The sequence below is a fragment of the Motacilla alba genome, chromosome 8, assembly GCF_015832195.1.
Source record: "Motacilla alba alba isolate MOTALB_02 chromosome 8, Motacilla_alba_V1.0_pri, whole genome shotgun sequence".
NCBI classification, from domain to species: domain Eukaryota; kingdom Metazoa; phylum Chordata; class Aves; order Passeriformes; family Motacillidae; genus Motacilla; species Motacilla alba.
The window spans coordinates 1,121,666-1,139,391 of record NC_052023.1 but is presented as its reverse complement, the minus strand read 5'-3'; the positions used below and the strand labels follow the sequence as shown (position 1 = coordinate 1,139,391).

General features: G+C 54.3%; 1 protein-coding gene across 1 annotated transcript; it reads left to right on the top strand.

The window, feature by feature from the left end:
• Nucleotides 1–15: 15 nt before the first annotated feature.
• LOC119703885 (interleukin-12 receptor subunit beta-2-like) lies at nucleotides 16–17,577 on the top strand. Its single transcript, XM_038144345.1, has 15 exons — nucleotides 16–947; nucleotides 1,806–2,126; nucleotides 2,501–2,615; nucleotides 2,813–2,988; nucleotides 3,189–3,328; nucleotides 3,981–4,125; nucleotides 5,669–5,748; nucleotides 8,339–8,561; nucleotides 9,055–9,255; nucleotides 10,131–10,232; nucleotides 10,310–10,465; nucleotides 11,094–11,231; nucleotides 11,707–11,794; nucleotides 12,425–12,524; nucleotides 12,788–17,577. The coding sequence occupies exons 1-15, from the start codon at nucleotides 890–892 to the stop codon at nucleotides 13,187–13,189; spliced, it is 2,445 nt and encodes an 814-aa protein (XP_038000273.1). The 5' UTR covers nucleotides 16–889; the 3' UTR covers nucleotides 13,190–17,577.
• Nucleotides 17,578–17,726: the final 149 nt, after the last annotated feature.

Sequence of the window (17,726 nt, the reverse complement as noted above, 5' to 3'; positions counted from 1 at the left end):
TTAATTTCACTTTTTCTCAGCTCTGAGCTGGAGTTGCTCCGCAGCAGTTTCTCATCCTTTACTCCCATCACAGCTCACATCCTCTGACCAAAGGCTTTGAAGCAGGCTGGATTTCAGGCTGGATTTTCAGGCTGGGTTTTCAGGCTGGATTTCAAGGCTGATTTTCAGGCTGGGTTTTGAGGTAGGATTTTCAGGCTGGATTTTGAGGCTGATTTTGAAGCTGGATTTCAGACTGGATTTTGAGGTTGGATTTTGAGGCTGGATTTTGAGGCTGATTTTCAGGCTAGACTTCAGGCTGGGTTTTGAGGTTGGATTTTGAGGCTGGGTTTCAGGCTGGGTTTTGAGGTTGATTTTCAGGCTGGATTTCAGGCTGGATCTCAGGTTGGATTTTGAGGCTGGATTTCAGGCTGGGTTTTGAGGTTGGATTTTCAGGCTGGGTTTTGAGGTTGGTTTTCAGGCTGGGCTTGCCCATTTTCTCGGGTATTTCGGGCACTTGGCTGTCAGCAGCAGCTGTTTGCAGGCTGTTTCACAGCCCCCAGGCTTAGTGGAAGGCAGAGCATTTCCCTGAAGAAGCTGCTGAGATTGCTCATCCTGGCACTTACGAATCACCTACAGAAGGCACCAGGGAGGAGCTCCGGGCTGAGCCAGGCACTGCTGCAAGGCTGAGCACCACAGCCCCTGGATTCAAACAAAACCAGGGGATGCTCATTAGAAATGTCCCACAAATTGAGCATTTGGGATTTTCTGAACAAATCTTTTTTCTACTTTACAGCAAAGTAAAGTAGAAAGTAGTAAGGCAGAAGAAAAGCAGAAAACCACGAAGATCTGTACATAACACCCCCGTATTTCGGAGCTGGTAACAGGAATTCCTCTCTCTCCAGGCACCAAAATGCCATTTCCTCGGATCGTGCCCTCAGCACTGTGGTTGGTGCTGCACCTCACAGCAGGTAAGAGAAGCTCCTTCCTACACAGCAATTAGCACTCAGCCTCATTAGGGCGGGGTTTTTCCAGCTTCTACCCCAGGTGCCTGTGGGCATCTTCCTTTCTGGGGTCAGTAAGTGATGCGGGGAGCTTGTTGGGTTTCCAGTTCCAGGTAGAGCTGTTGGTTTTGTGAGAAAAGGCACCGGGACAGGCAGAGCTCATGAACGGGAGAAAGTTGTGTTCACAGAATCCCAGAATTTGGGTTTGGGTTGGAAGGAACTGAAATCCCACCCAGTTCCACCCCTGCCATGGCAGGGACACCTCCCACTGTCCCAGGTGTTCCAGCCTGGCCTGGGCACTGCCAGGGATCCAGGGGCAGCCACAGACAGGGAACAATTCCCAGTTCCCAATCTCCCATCCAGCCCTGCCCTCTGGCACTGGGAGCCATTCCCTGTGTCCTGTCCCTGCAGGCCTTGTCCCCAGTCCCTCTGCAGCTCTCCTGGAGCCCCTTCAGGCCCTGCCAGGGGCTCTGAGCTCTGCCTGGATCCTTCTCCTCCCCAGGTGAGCACCCCCAGCTCTCCCAGCCCGGCTCCAGCCCTGCAGCAGCCCCAGGTCCTTGCTGCACCTCCTGCCGCAGCTCTGCTGACACGGGCACTTTGCAATCCCAACAAAAGGAGGGCTCTGGCAGTTTTTACCTGGGGCTGTCTGGGTTTTTGGGGACTGGGAGCAAGCCCGTGGCTGCTGATGCCAGACAGGTCCCACCAGCTCCTGTGCAGAGCCCAGAATTTCTCCACCAAACCCCCGGGGAGGCTCTCGCTGGAGCCCAGCTCGTCCTGCAGCCGGGGAGGGGCTCCTGCTGAGGCTGTCCTGCCCTTCCCTTGCAGGACCCTGCAGGAGGGGGGCACTGAGCGCCAGCAGAGCTGCCCGCGGCGCCACCGAGGTCTGTGACAAGGGCAACGTGACAGCCAGCCCCTGCTGCGCCATCCCTGGCGGCACCAACGTCAGCCTGTCCTGCCAGCTGGCAGCCCCGTGGGGCTGGTGCTGGGCAGCGATTTTCCTCAACGGCTCCGAGCAGATCCGAGCCCGGGGGGGCTCCGTGAGCCAAACCCTCCTGCTCGCTGCCCACGGCACGCACCACTTCACCTGCAAGTGCATCTGCAGGCACAGGACAAAACTCGTCTGTGGAATCGACATCCAGTGTGGGAGTAAGGAAAATCCCTTCCTAATTTCTGCCTAAAGTTCTTAATTACTTCCCACAGCTCCCCCGCGGGAGAGGGAAGCCTGTGAGGCACGGCCAGGGGGTGGCTTAGTCCAGGACTGCTGCTGGCTCTTCCCACTGGGAATATTCCAGGCTGGAATTGGGCAGCTCTGTTATTCCTGAAGGGAGAGAGGCTCAGCAGATCTGCCTGCCCAGAGCAAACAACACTCTCCCTGCCCAGCATCCCCTCAAATGTCTCCTGCCCACATCTCTGGGGAAGAGCCCCAGGAGCCAGGCTGCCTGGAGCTCAGGCTGGACACGCTGGACTGAAGGAGCCTGAAAGGTCCGGGATGTTGGGACTGACAGGAGTTTCTGTTCCAGGTCCTCCAGACGAGCCCAGGAATGTGTCCTGCATCCAGAAGGGGACACGGGGACATCCCACCTGCAGCTGGCACAAAGGCAGGCTCACCTACCTGCACACTGCCTACGGGATACAGTGAGTGCTGGGCTGTAAATCCAATTAATGCCTAATTGTCCCCTGCAGCAGCTTTCTCATCGTGCCCTGCAGCTCCCTCGGGGTTCAGGGAAGAGGCCGTGCCAATCCATCCCTTCGGAAAGGGAACTTTGTCCCCACAGCCCAGGGCTGACCGTTCTTGCTCAGAAAATCCAACCAAACCTTTCCTCCTGCTCCAGGCTCTCCAACGGGACCGATGCCTTTTCCTTCCCAGAAGAAACTCCCAGCCAGGCATTTGGCTCTGGGGCTCTGAGCAAGCTGGATTTTGGCTCCAATTACACCGTGGTGGTTTCTGCCTCCAATCAATTAGGAAATGCCTCCTCCCAGCCACTCACCTTCACGCTGATAGACATAGGTAAGGCACCACCGCCCACTCTCAGCCAGCCCCAGACCTTGGGGGAGACCCGAAAATAGTCAGGACCTCTTGGAAAAAACATTAAACCTCTTGGAAAAATCACCCATCCAGCCTAAAGGAACAATCCTATTTTCCACCTAACCCCCTTCAGGGCTGTGCTGCCTCTCTGAGCCCCGTTTGTTTCTCTGTTTTGGTGCCAGTGAAGCCACACCCTCCCGACTTTTGGGTGGAATTTGATGATTCCTCTGCCACCAGCTGCACCGTTTGGTGGCACCACGAAGCCCAGGCACGGCACTGCAGGCTGAGGTATCGTCCCCTCGGCAGGCACAGCTGGAGCACGGTAATCCTGCTGGGAGCCAGGGGGATCTGGAGCTGCTGGGCAGGAAGGAGCTCTGGGAGAGCTCAGAGCCCCTGGCAGGGCCTGGAGGGGCTCCAGGAGAGCTGGGGAGGGACTGGGGACAAGGCCTGCAGGGACAGGACACAGGGAATGGCTGGGAGTTGGAAGGAGGTAGATTGTGGTGGGAGATTGGGAATTGGGAATTGTTCCCTGGGAGGGGCTGGGATGGAATTCCCAGAGCAGCTGTGGCTGCCCCTGGATCCCTGGAATGTCCAAGGCCAGGCTGGAGCCGCCTGGGACAGTGGGAGGTGTCCCTGCCATGGCAGGGGTGGCACTGGGTGGGATTTAAGTTCTCCCCCAACCCAAACATTCCATGATTCCAATAAATTTTTACTCTGAGTGGCAAAAAGAGCTCTTCGCTGGGGGCTGAGCACATCACCCAGACAGAGATTTCGCTGTGAGGGATTTTCCAGGTGAAGCCCTGCAGGCCCGATGATTTCCTTGCATCGTTCTTTGAGGCTGCCCCAGCTCAGGGTCTCTCTGCTGTCTTTAAACCAGGAGGGGTTTAAAATCTGAATTTGTAACTCAGCCCCTCGCTGCCTGCAGCCCTTGTTTCCTTGGGGGTTTGACACCGATTTCTCCGTCCCCACTGAAGGTGGAGAGCTCCAGCAGGCAGAAATATCCCCTGCAGGGGCTGGAGCCCGACACGGCACACGAGTTCCAGGCCAGCTGCAGGCTGCTGCCCGGCCGAGGGCTGTGGAGCGACTGGAGCAGCAGCCAGGGCAGCACCCCAGCAGCAGGTAAAGAACCTTCCAGCCCCGAGCCCGGCTCTGGGCTCTGCACACACAGCCAGCTCCAGCTCAGGAGGCCAAACTGCTGCTGGGCTCTTCTGGGCAAGCTCCAGATCCAGGCCCCGAGCCAAGGGGGAGAAGTTTCTGCAAGAAAATTGCTTTTTGAAAGAGCAAACGGTGAAGCTGCTCCAAACCGGGAATTTCCAGAGCTCCCTGAGAACAGCTGAAGGATTTGGGGGTTGGAATGAGATGATTACCCTCGTAATTCTGCGATTCTCTGCTCTCCTGCTTGGCTTTGGCTGCTCTTTTTTGTGAATTACTGCCAGCCCGTGGGGCTGGTGCTGTTCTGAGTCACCCATATCCCCTTTCCCCCGTGACAGCAGCAGTTTCTGTAAGAGGCATTGATTGATTTGGGAGGTGTGAACTTTTCCCTGCCTCCCCCACCTTCCTCTCAACAGTTTTCTCCCCTTTTCGTTGCACCCTGAGTTTGTGGCTGTCACCCCCACCCTGCCCGTGGGGTTTTGAGCTGATCTTTGTGCCCTCAGAGCAGGGGGAGGCTGCAGACAAGCAGCTCTGGCTGCATCCTCACCGCTCTGTGCTGCGGGAGCTGAACTTCTCCACAGGTTGTCTCCTCGCAAGCCCAAAAATTCTCCTTTCCAAGGAGAAACTCCCGTTCCCGCTCCTTTTTGTGCGAACTGCCAAAAACCTCGTTCGTGTGGTTCACAGGCTTTCAAATCCAGGCTGGAGGGCAGCAGATGCAATCCCACCTTGGGATTGTTCTGCTCTGAGCTCGCAGTCAGAGCTCTGGTTTTGTTTCTGTTGCAGTCACTCCAGGACAGGCTGCTCCCAGCATGCTGACCTGGAGGGGTTTGTGTCCGTGCTGCAGCCCCGGGTTCTCATCAGCTGCCCCCTGCTCCAGCTGTTAATGATTAGTGTTTGAATTGACGAGCTGGTGCTGCTCAGGGTCCTCGAGGAGCAAAGATCTGTCACCTCAGCTTTCCTTACCTGGTCATCCCTGAAGCTGGATTTCAGGAGCTCACCCGCCAGCCAGATCTTCCCTCTGATGTCATTTTGGGAGGTTTCTTCAAATTGCCAAGAGTTTCCAGTCAGAATTATGGAAGGAACAGGGGTTTAAGCTGCCTCAGACAAGCTGTTAAAGGCATTTATTAGACAGGAAAATCCCACACGCCCCCATCCGAGGCTGCCTGTTGCTCTAGGACGGATGGAGCCAAGCCCAAGCACCTTCAGAATCCTCAAATTTATGCAAAGACAGGAGCTAATGCTGTGCTTTGATGTGAGGCTTCCCTTGGGAACCATCCAGATTGCTGAGGTCAGGACAAAGCCACCAGCACACCCAAACTCCTCTCCTTGGCTTTATGGCTTGTTCTCCTCGTGATCCCACCCAAGCAACAGCAAACCTGGGCCATCACACCCTGCAGCATTCCAGGGGCATTTAAAAGATGAAATTTGAATTTTCTCAGGGGTTTTTCCTCCTTGCGCGTTGGCTCCAAGCCCCGGCCACTGCCACTGCTCTGCTTTTCCTTCCCTGCAGTGCCAAGAGGAACCCTGGATGTCTGGTACCGGCTGCAGGAGCTGGACTCGGGGCACCAGAACCTCTCCCTTTTCTGGAAGGTGAGTGCACTGAAACCCCAAGGCCTGGTTTGAACAGACAGCTGTCCGCTGAGGAAGGCAGGAGCCTCCCCTGAAGAGGAAAATGGAAACCCCCTCCCTCCTAATTGTTATAATCTTGAAATTAAGGGGCTCTCGGGCAAAGGTGTGGGAATAGGAATAACAATTCTTCATTAGGGAAGAAATAAAAGCAAAATAAAAACGCAGTAATACAAAACAAACCACTGCCAGAGCCAGAACAGGGGCTGACCCCCGGTGTGTCAGGGTGGTGGCAGCAGTGCCATTCCATGGTGGCTCAGCCCTCCTGCAGGGCCAGCTGTGGTTCTGCTGGAGCAGGGATCCTGCACAAGGGGGGAGTTTCCCTCTGGAGCTCCAGGGCTGCTGCGGATGGGCCTGGAATTCCTCTGGGAATGCAGGGCAGGAGAAAGCTGCTCCTCTGGGAATGCAGTGAGAAGAAAGCTGCTCCTCTGGGAATGCAGGGCAGAAGAAAGCTGCTCCTCTGGGAGTGCAGGGCAGGAGAAAGCTGCTCCTCTGGGAGTGCAGGGCAGGAGAAAGCTGCTCCTCTGGGAATGCAGGGCAGGAGAAAGCTGCTCCTCTGGGAATGCAGGGCAGGAGAAAGCTGCTCCTCTGGGAACGCAGTGGAAAGGCTGTTTCTGTTGTTCCAAAGCTCAGATTGTATCCAGGTAGGAATGCTTGGCTCCTCCCCTGGGCGGAGCATCTCCCCATGGGATGATGGAATGCAGGGACACTCAGTGGCCATGGACAGAAGATGATTAATAATTAATGGCCCATGAACAGCAGAGCTCTCCTGGAGGGAGGATTGGATGAGGGAGAGATAAAGAAACCTGCCCAGTGAACAGAGGATCACTGCCCTGGCTCTGACAGATGGGAATTGAATACACAGCCCCAGCCACACCTGGTAACCCAGGACACCCCAGCAGGGACAGCAAAGCTCAGCCAGGTGAGAGGGGAATGAAACCAGAGCCAGGTGAGAGGAGAAATGATGATTTTTAGGATGGCAGGAAAGGACTGAACCCAGGCAGAGCAGAAAGGTTTCACCAGTTCCCAGGGACAGGGACGCAGACCAAGGGTCCCCTCCCTGGGAGGAGATTCATCAGCAATTTTCTACCTACAATTTCATGGAATGCCAGGATTATTTGGATTGGGAGGGATCCTGAATGTCATCCGGTTCCATGGCAGGGACACCTGCCACTGTCCCAGGCTGCTCCAGCCTGGCCTTGGGCACTGCCAGGGATCCAGGGGCAGCCACAGCAAATCTGGGAATTCCAGCCCAGCCCCTCCCCACCCTGCCAGGGAACAATTCCTAATTCCCAATATCCCATCCATGCCTGCCCTCTGGCAGTGGGAGCCATTCCCTCTGTCCCATCCCTCCCTCCCTTTTCTCCCAAGCTCCTCTCCAGCTTCCCCAGCTGACAGCATTTTCGGGCTCCGCTGCGTGGGGCTGGGACCCCACAGGGAACATTCCACACAGAATTTGGTTGAAAACCCGCCGGAGTTGGGTAAAAAAATTCACGCAAGTGAAAGCAGAAATTCTCATGTGATCCTGTGACCCCAGACTTTGTGGCTTCAGCTCGCAGACCTTTATCTTGCAGCACTTTCTTTGTCAGGAGTGACTTCCTGCAGCATCATTCATAAAACGGGGTAATAAACTGCCTTGAGAGGTTTCACAGCAGCTCTCAAGCCGGGCTGACACTCAGGACCGCTTCCTACCGTGGGTGTGCCCTTGTTCTCAAACAAACACCCAGGAAAAGGGTTGAAAATTTAATTTCAGCAGGTTTCCAGTGCTGCCTCAGTCCTGAGCTGCTGCAAACATTCCGGTTTGTGCTTTGTGCTTTGTTTCGTTATGACAAAAATTAGCCAAACAAATGAATTAATGTCGCAGAAACATCAGGAAACTGAAACTGAGAGTACAACTGCAGGCACCCAGAGGGGAGCTAAAAGCAGGGCGTGGTGTTCCACAGGCTGTCAGAGATGTGTGTTCCGAGAGGTTCAACTTAAATAATTCTTTATGGCGGCTTTAAGTAAAATCCAAGGTTTTCCTCCCAAGCAAAACCTGCTCATTTTGACAAATCCAGAGGAGCAGTTGATCATCATTTTTCCCCTCCCTTGTGAAAAGTGTGGCTTCCAGTGAAAAAAACAAAAAAAGGGTGAATTCAGCCTCAGGGCAGGAAGGGTTTCAGTGTCCCCAGCTGTGCTCTCACAGCAAAACTGGAATTGGGTGGGAAAAATAAATCCTGGAATGGCTTGGGTTGGGATGGAACTTAAATCTCATCCAGTGCCACCCCTGCCATGGCAGGAACACCTTCTGCTACCCCAGGCTGCTCCAGCCCCAGTGTCCAGCCTGGCCTTGGGCACTGCCAGGGATCCAGGGGCAGCCCCAGCTGCTCTGGGCACCTGTGCCAGGGCCTGCCCACCCTGCCAGGAACAATCCCAGCTCCCAAAATCCCACCCATCCCTGCCCTGTGTCCGTGTGAAGCCATTCCCCGTGTCCTGTCCCTCCACCCCTCGCCCCCAGCGCTCCCAGGCGGCAGCACCTGGTTCACAGCCGGTGACAGACGCACTCTGCCCGCAGGCTCTGAGCAGGTCGGAGGCAGGAGGGAGAATCCTGGGCTACACCGTGACCTTGGAAGCCCTGGAGCAGGGGGAGCTCCCGGCGCAATCCCAATCCCACCGGACCACCCGGACCAGCTTGTCCAGGGTGACCCCCAGGGCGGCCCACAGGGTGACGGTGACGGCGCACAGCCCGCGGGGCAGCTCGGTCCCTGCGGCCGTCCTGACGCTCCCGGGCAGCCCAGGTAAGGCTCCCGCGGCTCGGCATGGCCGGCAGCACGGCTCCGCTCCGCCACACCCCTGCAGCTGCTGCGGTCCCTCCCTGCCCTCGGTGAGCTTCAGGGATCTGCGGATCCGCTTTTCCCTGCGGTTCCTGCTCTGCCCAGCCCTCGGGATGTCCCCGCTCCTCCTCTGGAATCACTGCAGCAGCTCCAACCCTCGCGCTTCCATCGGGGCAGGGGGCTGGGGCGTGCTGTGCCAGCGCCTGCCAGGGCTTGGGATGGCACAGCCAGGCCGAGCTGAGGGTGTCCCATCCATGAGAAAAGCCAGGAATGTCACTGTTCCTGCCAGCAAAGCCTCACCCTCCCCTCAGCACCTTCTCTTTCACTATAATCCGTTTTATCCTTCCCACGGTGCCAAAGCGGACGAGACCCAGCAAACCCCACACCCCGAAGGTCCCAGTTTGACTGAGGCTGCAAGAACCTCGTGCTGACGCTGGGTTTTGTTCTCCCCTGCAAGATCTGCCCCCTCCCCAGCGGGTCTCTGCCGCGGGGCTGGGGAACAGCAGCATCCTGGTGAGCTGGAGCCCCCCTGCTGCACCCGCCCTGCCCGTCGGGGGCTACCTGGTGGAGTGGGCAGAGCCCTGGAGGGAGCCACACCTGCAGCCCCAGCACAGCTGGGTGAAGCTGCCCCCGTCCCGCCTGGCCGCTGTGATAGCAGGTAATGCCACCCCGGGCTGGCCGCTGTGACAGCAGGTAATGCCACCCCGGGCTGGCCGCTGTGATAGCAGGTAATGCCACCTCGGGTTGGCCGCTGTGACAGCAGGTAATGCCACCCCGGGCTGGCCGCTGTGATAGCAGGTAATGCCACCCCGGGCTGGCCGCTGTGACAGCAGGGAATGCCACCCCGGGCTGGCCGCTGTGACAGCAGGGAATGCCACCGCGGGCTGGCCGCTGTGACAGCAGGTAATGCCACCCCGGGCTGGCCGCTGTGACAGCAGGGAATGCCACCCCGGGCTGGCCGCGGCACCAGCTTGGCTGGGAAATATTCTTGGCAACAAGTCGGGTGGGAATTTGGGCTCCAAGGCCAGGCTGGATGGGGCTTGGAGCAACTTGGGATGGTGGGAGGTGTCCCTGCCATGGCACTGGATGGGATTTAAGGTCCCTCCCAAGCCAAACCAGTCCGGGATTCTATATTTCTATATATTTCTATTTAGTCTATATATTCCTATATATTCTATACATTTTCTATATATTTCTATAATTTTTATTAAAATCACTTCCAGGGCTCCAGGGGCAGCCCCAGCTTCTCTGGGCACCCTGTGCCAGGGCCTGCCCACCCTCCCAGGGAACAATTCCCTCCCAATATCCCATCCATCCCTGCCCTCTGGCAGTGGGAAACCATTAATTTTCAGTTTAAAGCCCAGTAAGGCTCTGCCAGTCTCAGTAGATCAGAGAAAATTTCTGTCCCTTGTTTGTGGAAGATCTATCAATAACCACAAGATTTATCTCAGCTTTAAGCAGCTGCTGCAACGTTTCTGCCCTGAGTGCAAATCCTTGGAGCAGCAGCTCTGCAGCTGTGATTTCTCCCCCCAGAGCACATCAGAGATAACGTCTGCTATCAGATCCACGTGTCTGCACTTTATCAGGACAGAGCTGGGCAGGCAGCTGCAGTCAGGGGAAACTCCACAGCTCAAGGTAAACGCCAGGAATGCTGTCCAGGTGTTTGTAAGGCATTTTAAGCTCAGCTCTAACACCAGTCCTGTGTCTTGCAGCCCCAGCAGCTGGGCCCCAGATGTTCACAACCCCCTGGGCCAGCGGTGTCCTGGTTTCCTGGGAGGAGATCCCAGCCCCCCAGCAGAGGGGCTGCATCACTGGGTACCACATCTACCTGCACAGGAAGGATGGGCAGGGCCAGCCCGAGGTCCATGGTGGGTGCCTGGGGCTGGAAATGCTTCCCCTGTCTTTGCTGAAGGTCTCCTGTGGGATCACTCTAAGTCACTTTCAGTCTGAAACTATCAGATTTATCCCTGCTTCTCCCTGCTCCTCCTCTTCTTCCTCCTCTTCTTATTCCTCTTTATCTTTTTCTTCCTTATCTTCCTCATCTTCCTCATCTTCTTATTTTTCTTCTTTCTCCTCTTATTCCTCTTCTTTTTCCTCATCTTCTTCTTCTTCTTCTTCCTATTCCTCCTCTTATTCATCTTCCTCTTTTTATCTCTTACTCATTTTCCTTTTCTTTATTCCTCTTCCTCCTCTTCTTCTTCCTCCTCCTTTTCCCTCTTATTCTTCCTCCTTTTGTTTTTCCTTATTCCTCTTCCTCTTCTTATTCTTCTTATTTGCCCTCCTCTTCCTCTTTTTTTTCTCTTACTCGTCTTCCTTTTCTTTTTCCTTAATCCTCTTCCTCCTCCTCTTCTTCCTTCTCTTTTCCCCTCTTATTCTTCTTCCTCTTCTTTTTCCTTATTCCTCCTCCTCCTCCTCCCTTCACTCAGAGCCCCGTGCCAGCTGCAGGCAGTAGATCCAGCGCCAGGCTCTCCATTTCCATCCCTGTTTTCCCCGCAGCCGTTCCCGCCGGGAAGGCTCCTCGCTCCCTGCACCTGCCTCACCTGGAGCCCGGCGAGCACCACGAGCTCTGGATGACAGCGGCGACCGCGGCCGGGGAGGGGCCCCGGGGCAACAGCGACAGCGTCTGCCTGGAGAGTAAGGAGGCGGTGCCAGGGTGCTCCTTGCCCTGGGATCCCCTTTCCCTTCTCTGGGAATGCTTTTCCTGCTGCTCTGCATCACTGCAGCTCTCCAAGCGGTGCCAGGGTGCTCCTTGCCCTGGGATCCCCTTTCCCTTCTCTGGGAATGCTTTTCCTGCTCCTCTGCAGTCACTGCAGCTCTCCAAGTGGTGCCAGGGTGCTCCTTGTCCTGGGATCCCCTTTCCCACTCTCTGGGAATGCTTTTCCTGCTGCTCTGCAGTCACTGGAGCTCTCCAGCTCTGAAGCTCTCTTGGGTGCTGAAGATTTGCAGTTTCAGCTGGGTTTGGGATGTGGAATCTCTTTCTTTGCCTTCAAGCTCCCAGCGCTGTGCTGTTTCCTCTGTGGTGAAGGGTGGTTTATCACGGAGCACAGAAAGATTTGGGGTTTTTCCCCCTCTTTTTGTGGAGCTGAATGGTGGCTGCTCTGCTTTCCAGGTGCTGGGGGCTGGGTCACTCTGGTGCTCCTCTGCAGCTTCTTCGTCCTCTCAGCCTGCCTTTGTTCTGTGCCTCCAGCAAGGAGAGTGTGAGTGGATCCATCAGCTGTGTCCCAATAAAACCGGGTGGTTATCAGCAGGGATTAAATCCCACAATGGTTTGGGTTGAAAGAGATCTTAAAGCCCACCCAATGTCACCCCTGCCATTGCAGGGACACCTCCCACTGTCCCAGGTGCTCCAGCCCCAGTGTCCAGCCTGGCCTTGGGCACTGCCAGGGATCCAGGGGCAGCCACAGCTGCTCTGGGCACCCTGTGCCAGTGCATTTTAAAAAAATCTTCACTCCCATCTAATCTAAATCGACCCTCTTTGAGTTTGAAGCCATTTTCCCTTGTCCTACAGGATGGTCATGCCCCTTCATGAGCACGGAACAGTGGGGATTGTTCAAAATGAAGGTTTCAGAGTACATGAATGATAATACAAACAGGCTCTGAGCTTGAAATACACCTGTAGTCCATAGACAGTGTGAATTTTCAACCAGATCTTGAAACCAAACTGAAGGGGAGCAATCTCTGGGAATTATCCCCACCCAGCCAAGAGCTCTGCGGGTGCCTCTGAGGGCGGATCCACAATCACACCTGGGTTAATTCCACAATCAAGGAGCACAAGGGTGCTGCAGGTCTCACCGTTCACGTTTCTAATTGCATCTATCCCCCTGCAGGTTCCAGTGGCTCCTGTCCCTCCTCCTGCCCCAGTGGCAGAGCAAAGCCATTCCCGACCCTGCCAACGCCACGTGGGCCAAGAGCTTAGCGGCTGCCAAGGTAAATTAGAGGGGTTTTCCTTCTAATCCCACAACCTTCATTAAAAAGAAGCATTTGGAGCCGTGCGAGCCAGTAATCTCCCGAAGCAGCAAATCCAGCAATCTCTGGCAGCGGATAATCTCTGCTGGAGGAGGCTGGAGGATGTGCCGGGCGAATTAAACTCCAGCAGAACGCCGAGATCTCCCGTTTCCAGCGGGACGAGCGGCCGTGGGGAGCGAGTCCCGGGAGATCCGTGCCGGGATTCATTGCGTGTCCCCCCGCAGGCCGAGCTGAGCGCTCCCTCCAGCCCCTTCCTGCCCGGCGGCTTCGAGGAGCCCGAGACGAGCCCGGTGGAGGAAAGCCCGGCTCAGCCCGAGCCCCCCAAGCCCGGGGACGAGCTGGTGGTGGGCAGCGCCGGCAGCAGGGGGCACGGCCACTGGGCTCGGGAGAGCTCGGCGGAGGAGCCGGAGCTGTACCGGAGGCTGGTGGTGGAGGCGATGGAGCCCCCGGAGCCCGTGGCCGAGTACATCTCCAGCCCCGGCACCCTGGCCCCGGAGCCTGCCCCCGAGCCCGAGCCCAGCCCCCTCTCCGTGTTCCCGAGCGCGTTCCTGCCTCCCGCCCTCTGCTGCCAAGGGAATCTGACTTTGGATCGAGTGAAGCTCAGCGGCAGCTCCTTCCCGAGGTAGGCAGGGGGCGATGTCAGCCCGGCAAGAATTGTGGCACTTTACAGAGCATGTCGGTGTGTTTCGATGGGAGCTCAGCCTGGATCTTGGCACTTTACAGAGCATTTCGGTGTTCCAATGTGAGCTCAGCCTGGATCTTGGCACTTTACAGAGCATTTCGGTGTTCCAATGTGAGCTCAGCCTGGATCTTGGCACTTTACAGAGCATTTCAGTGTGTTTTGATGTGAGCTCAGCCTGGATCTTGGCACTTTACAGAGCATTTTGGTGTTCCAATGTGAGCTCAGCCTGGATCTTGGCACTTTACAGCATTTCAGTGTGTTTTGATGTGAGCCCAGCCTGGATTTTAGCATTTACGAAATATTTCAGTGTTTCAGCCAGTCCAGTCCCTCACATGTGACACCTCCAAGTGACAAAAGCCTTCCCCAGCTACACCTCGCCGTAGGACACGGCTGCTCCTCTGCAATCAGAGGCACACTGGGGATGCCAGAGCTGGATTTTGGGGATTTGGGGAGCCCTCCCTGCAGCCTGGGCTGCCTCAAGCCCTGTCCCACGGCCCAGCCCAGGATCAGAGCTGGAAATCACCATTTGCACCAGAAAGAGCAAGGAACTGCAAAAGGGAAGGATGGAACAGCTCAGCACCTCTTGCTCCTCTCCCCTGGCACCAAGTCAGAGTCCCCAGTGTCACCAGAGCCACGGGGGACACAGCACCAGAGCCAGGCCCCCTCCTTGCCTCAGGTCAGGGCAGGAAAATTCCTCACCAGAGCTAGAAGCAGCAGGCAGCATCTGTACTCAGTCAAATGGATTGTCAAGAGGAATTTAAGTGATTTATTGGAGTGTTCTAATTACAGGCTGCAAGGGTGTTACACATTTAATGACTTTGTTTACCAGATGTGTGTATATAAATAAAATGTTGGAAATCTGAACTTGGTTTCCTGTTGTTTTCTCTGGTCAAGCTCCAGCTTTACGCAGAACAATTAAAAATTAAAAATAAAGCTGAAACATTGCAGTTAGAGATGGAGCAGTCCAGGTATGAACTTACCTGGAGCATCCTCTGCATCCCCAAGCAGGGACACGAGCTGCTGCTGCTGCCACCATTCCATTCGAGTGCAGATTTGGGCATTGCCAAATACCAGCTCAGCCACTGCACTTTGGGCTTCTGAGCTCTGGTCCCACCTGTGTCACCTGGCTGGGTGACATCAAGGAAAACATCTCCCTCAGAACTGGGTCAGACATCCAAAAAACCAGAACCTGCTCTCCACCTGCTGCCTGGGAACCACCCTGGCAAGAGGATTCTGTCTGAGCAGCACAACTCAGCCCCTCCAGTCAGCTCTGCAAACCAGACTGAGCTAGAAAGGCAGATTAAATGTCAAAAAAGGTGTTTTTCTTTTTTTTTAAATAAAGCACTGTTTTGCCATTCATCTTTTTCTGCATGCTGATTTTTTACTTCACCCTGAGGATAAGAGAACATTTGAATTCATTTTGTCCTCACACAGCAAATCTCCAAATCTATCAAAATGTTTCATGTCCAGCCTCACTCCAAGAGTTCTGTAACTCCAGCCTGGAGGTCTGCCAGTGCTGTCCCAGGAGGTGATTTCCCCCTCAGGACACCCTTTCCAGCAGGAACACCAGGTTTGGCTGTGCTGGGGACACCCCAGTGGAGCCTGGCCGAGGCAGAGCAGCCCAGAGTGCCCAAGGCAGGGAGCCTGGCGCTTGGAATGGCCCTGGGGAAGCAGCAGGCTGGCACAGCTGCCAGTGGCACAGCTGGAAGTGGCACAGCTGGAAGTGAGGGCTGGGTTTACCAAACCAGAGCTCTGTCTGTGCAAAGCCATCCCTGTGGGCACAGCTACAGGTGGGGTGGGCTCAGCTCCTCCAACTGCTGCCAGCACACATTCCCAGTGACTCCTGACATTCCAGGAGAATCCGTGTCCCTTCCCACACAGCTCACTCGTGGAACTGACCAATCACTGCCTCCTGCTCCCTCCCAGCATTCCAGCTCCAAGGAAATTCCCCTGCTCACACCTTGCCCTCGCTCACTCCCAAAGCCAATCTGCTCCTCACCTCCAACCTTCTCTGCTCTATTTCCACAGGATCAGAATTTAAAAGCTGCAGTCCCCTAGCTCTGGTGTGACAGCAGGAGCAAGAGGACAGAAAATGTTAATAAAAGCAAGTTCATTAATCATAAATAACCTACTTGGGAGATGCTTTTCCAAGGCCAAATTCATCCTGGGAATGGGAATGCAAGCTGGACTTCCTGGGACAGACCCTGGCTGAGCCACTATGAACCTCAGTGGTTTCATTTCCATGTGGTTTTCAGGACATTTTTTTTAAAAGAGCATGAAAATAAACCTTTATTTCAGTTAACACCCACCAATATTAAAGATAAATGTTCACAGTTTTAGTTCTTGACACAAATGGGCTGAAAGAGGCGAATTTACATCTGGCAGAACAGCAGAAGGACCAATTTTAAGTTACAAGCTGTGTTGAAAATCACTCTAGGTGCCGTTTGGGAATGCTGTAGAGCAGGAAAAGGGAAAATCCGGCCAGCAAAATCACCTGGGTGGCAACTGGAACAGCAGTTTGGATCAGGGGAGGGCTGTGCTCCAGGGAAAGCTTTGCTCCACGTGCTTGGGTGTTACCCAGGGTGTCCCCAAGGCTGGAAGTGCAGCACATCCCACAGGACAATGGGAGAGGGAAAAGGAACAGCCCTGCTCCAACAGCCCCACACTGAGAGCAGGGGCAGGAAAGCTGAACCAAGAGATTTTCCACCCTCTGATGGAAAATCTGCCTGCTCCTCCTGCCTGGGGCTGGAAATGCAGGTGAGGGAACTGATCCGTGGTACTCACAGTGGGTCACAACAGGAGCTCTCGTGGAAAACAGCTCAGGAAAAGCAAAGGCAGCTGCTAACACCCCAGCTGAGCAGGCTGGTATTCCACACTCCAAGGGCTCCAACACTTCCTGCCTGTCCTGCAGTGTTTTTACAAAAATAGGGGGTTACCTTTAGTTTCCTACCTACCTACAAAACTACCAATATGCTCTAAGCTGAGGAAAGAGGTAAACATGAAATAAAATTTGAGAGATTTGTTCCTATCCTCCTAGCAAATGCTGATAAAACCCCTACAAAATCCTCTATCAGGCATTCACTCGATTATTTTGGTGTACTGAAGGGGTACTTGGGGAAGACATTGAACCTATGGTGGATTTTGAGGGAGGAGAAGGAATTTCTTACAATCACCCTCTGGAAAAACCATTCCTTGGTGAAGTCCCAAGCAGATCCCGAGCACAGCACTGAGCCAGAGCTGCATTTGGATGGAGAGCTGAGGCGCTGAGGTTTTGGGGTGGATTTTTGGTGCGCCGTGCCCAGTCTGCCACTGTCCCAGACCAAAGCCACGGGCCACAGCTCCCTCCTGAGCCAGCCCAGCTCCCTCCTGGGAACGGCTGGAGCAGCGCTGGGAATGCCTCAGGTACTGCTGCACCTGGGTGGCAATCCCACCCCCCGCCTGGGACCCACCTGGGCTTCCAGAGCCACAGCCGCCACCTTCCCCCAATCCCAGCTCCAACAATTCCCCCAAACCCCTGCAATCCCAGCTCCAAGGACAGGAAATTCCCCCCTTCTCATGGAATCCCAGCTCCAAGGAGAGGAATTCCCCCATTCTCATGGAATCCCAGCTCCAAGGAGAGGAATTCCCTCTATTTCAGGGTATCCCAGCTCCAACAACAGGAATTTCCCCAAATCTCAGGGTATCCTCTCAAACAAAAAGCAAAGGTAATTAAAAAACTTTTTCTTTTTTTTTTTTTTTTTTTTTTTTTTTGCCAAAAAAGCATCTTGTTCTGTTGAAGGGAAGGAAGAGGAAATAAAGGTCCAAAGGGGGAGTGCAAGGTGGGATACAGGAATTTTAAAAACCTGGTTTTCAGACCAGTTACCCATTGCTGGATCCATACACAGGTATTGAATCATAAACCAATGTGCTTTCAACCTTGATTTCAAGTATCTGCTTTCAGTTCTCTAGAAAGGTTTTGTGTAAACAAACTACCCAACAGAGATGAAAAAATGACTGGTTTTCCATGTTGGAAGTGAAGCATTAAAACTTAAGTACTCCAGGAGTTCATTCCATGCAGCACTAGCAGTCTGCCAAATTAATATTCCACAGATTCCATGGGCTGAGAAAAATCTGCCAAAGAGGAATTAAGGAAACTGAAGTAGTGTGCAATAATTAAAACCTAGTTTGGGGTTTGGTGGGGGGAAGGGGGAAGAGGGAAAAGTCTAAAATCCTGACTTTAAATTTAAAAAAAAAAAAGAACACAAATGAAGGGAAAGCTTTTAACTGGTACACACTGTTCACACCTATATTTCAAGTTTGGAAACGCATATTTTCAAGCAGCAATACAAAAAAGTATCCATGAAGAATGCATAATCTCTGAAAAAATTATGAAAACATCCCTGCTACCATTACATTTCTAAATACAAAACTTGACTACCATATTGTTGCTTCTGTGTAGCGAGAGAAGTTCATTTTCAAAACAGATAAAATTCAGTCTTTAG

Bases quoted from the DNA above. Each gene is read 5' to 3' on its own strand.
- LOC119703885 (XM_038144345.1), top strand. From the start codon at position 890: ATGCCATTTCCTCGGATCGTGCCCTCAGCACTGTGGTTGGTGCTGCAC. The intron at 10,466-11,093 runs GTGGGTGCCTGG...TTTTCCCCGCAG, and splicing joins GGGCCAGCCCGAGGTCCATG to CCGTTCCCGCCGGGAAGGCT. The intron at 11,232-11,706 runs GTAAGGAGGCGG...TCTGCTTTCCAG, and splicing joins CGACAGCGTCTGCCTGGAGA to GTGCTGGGGGCTGGGTCACT.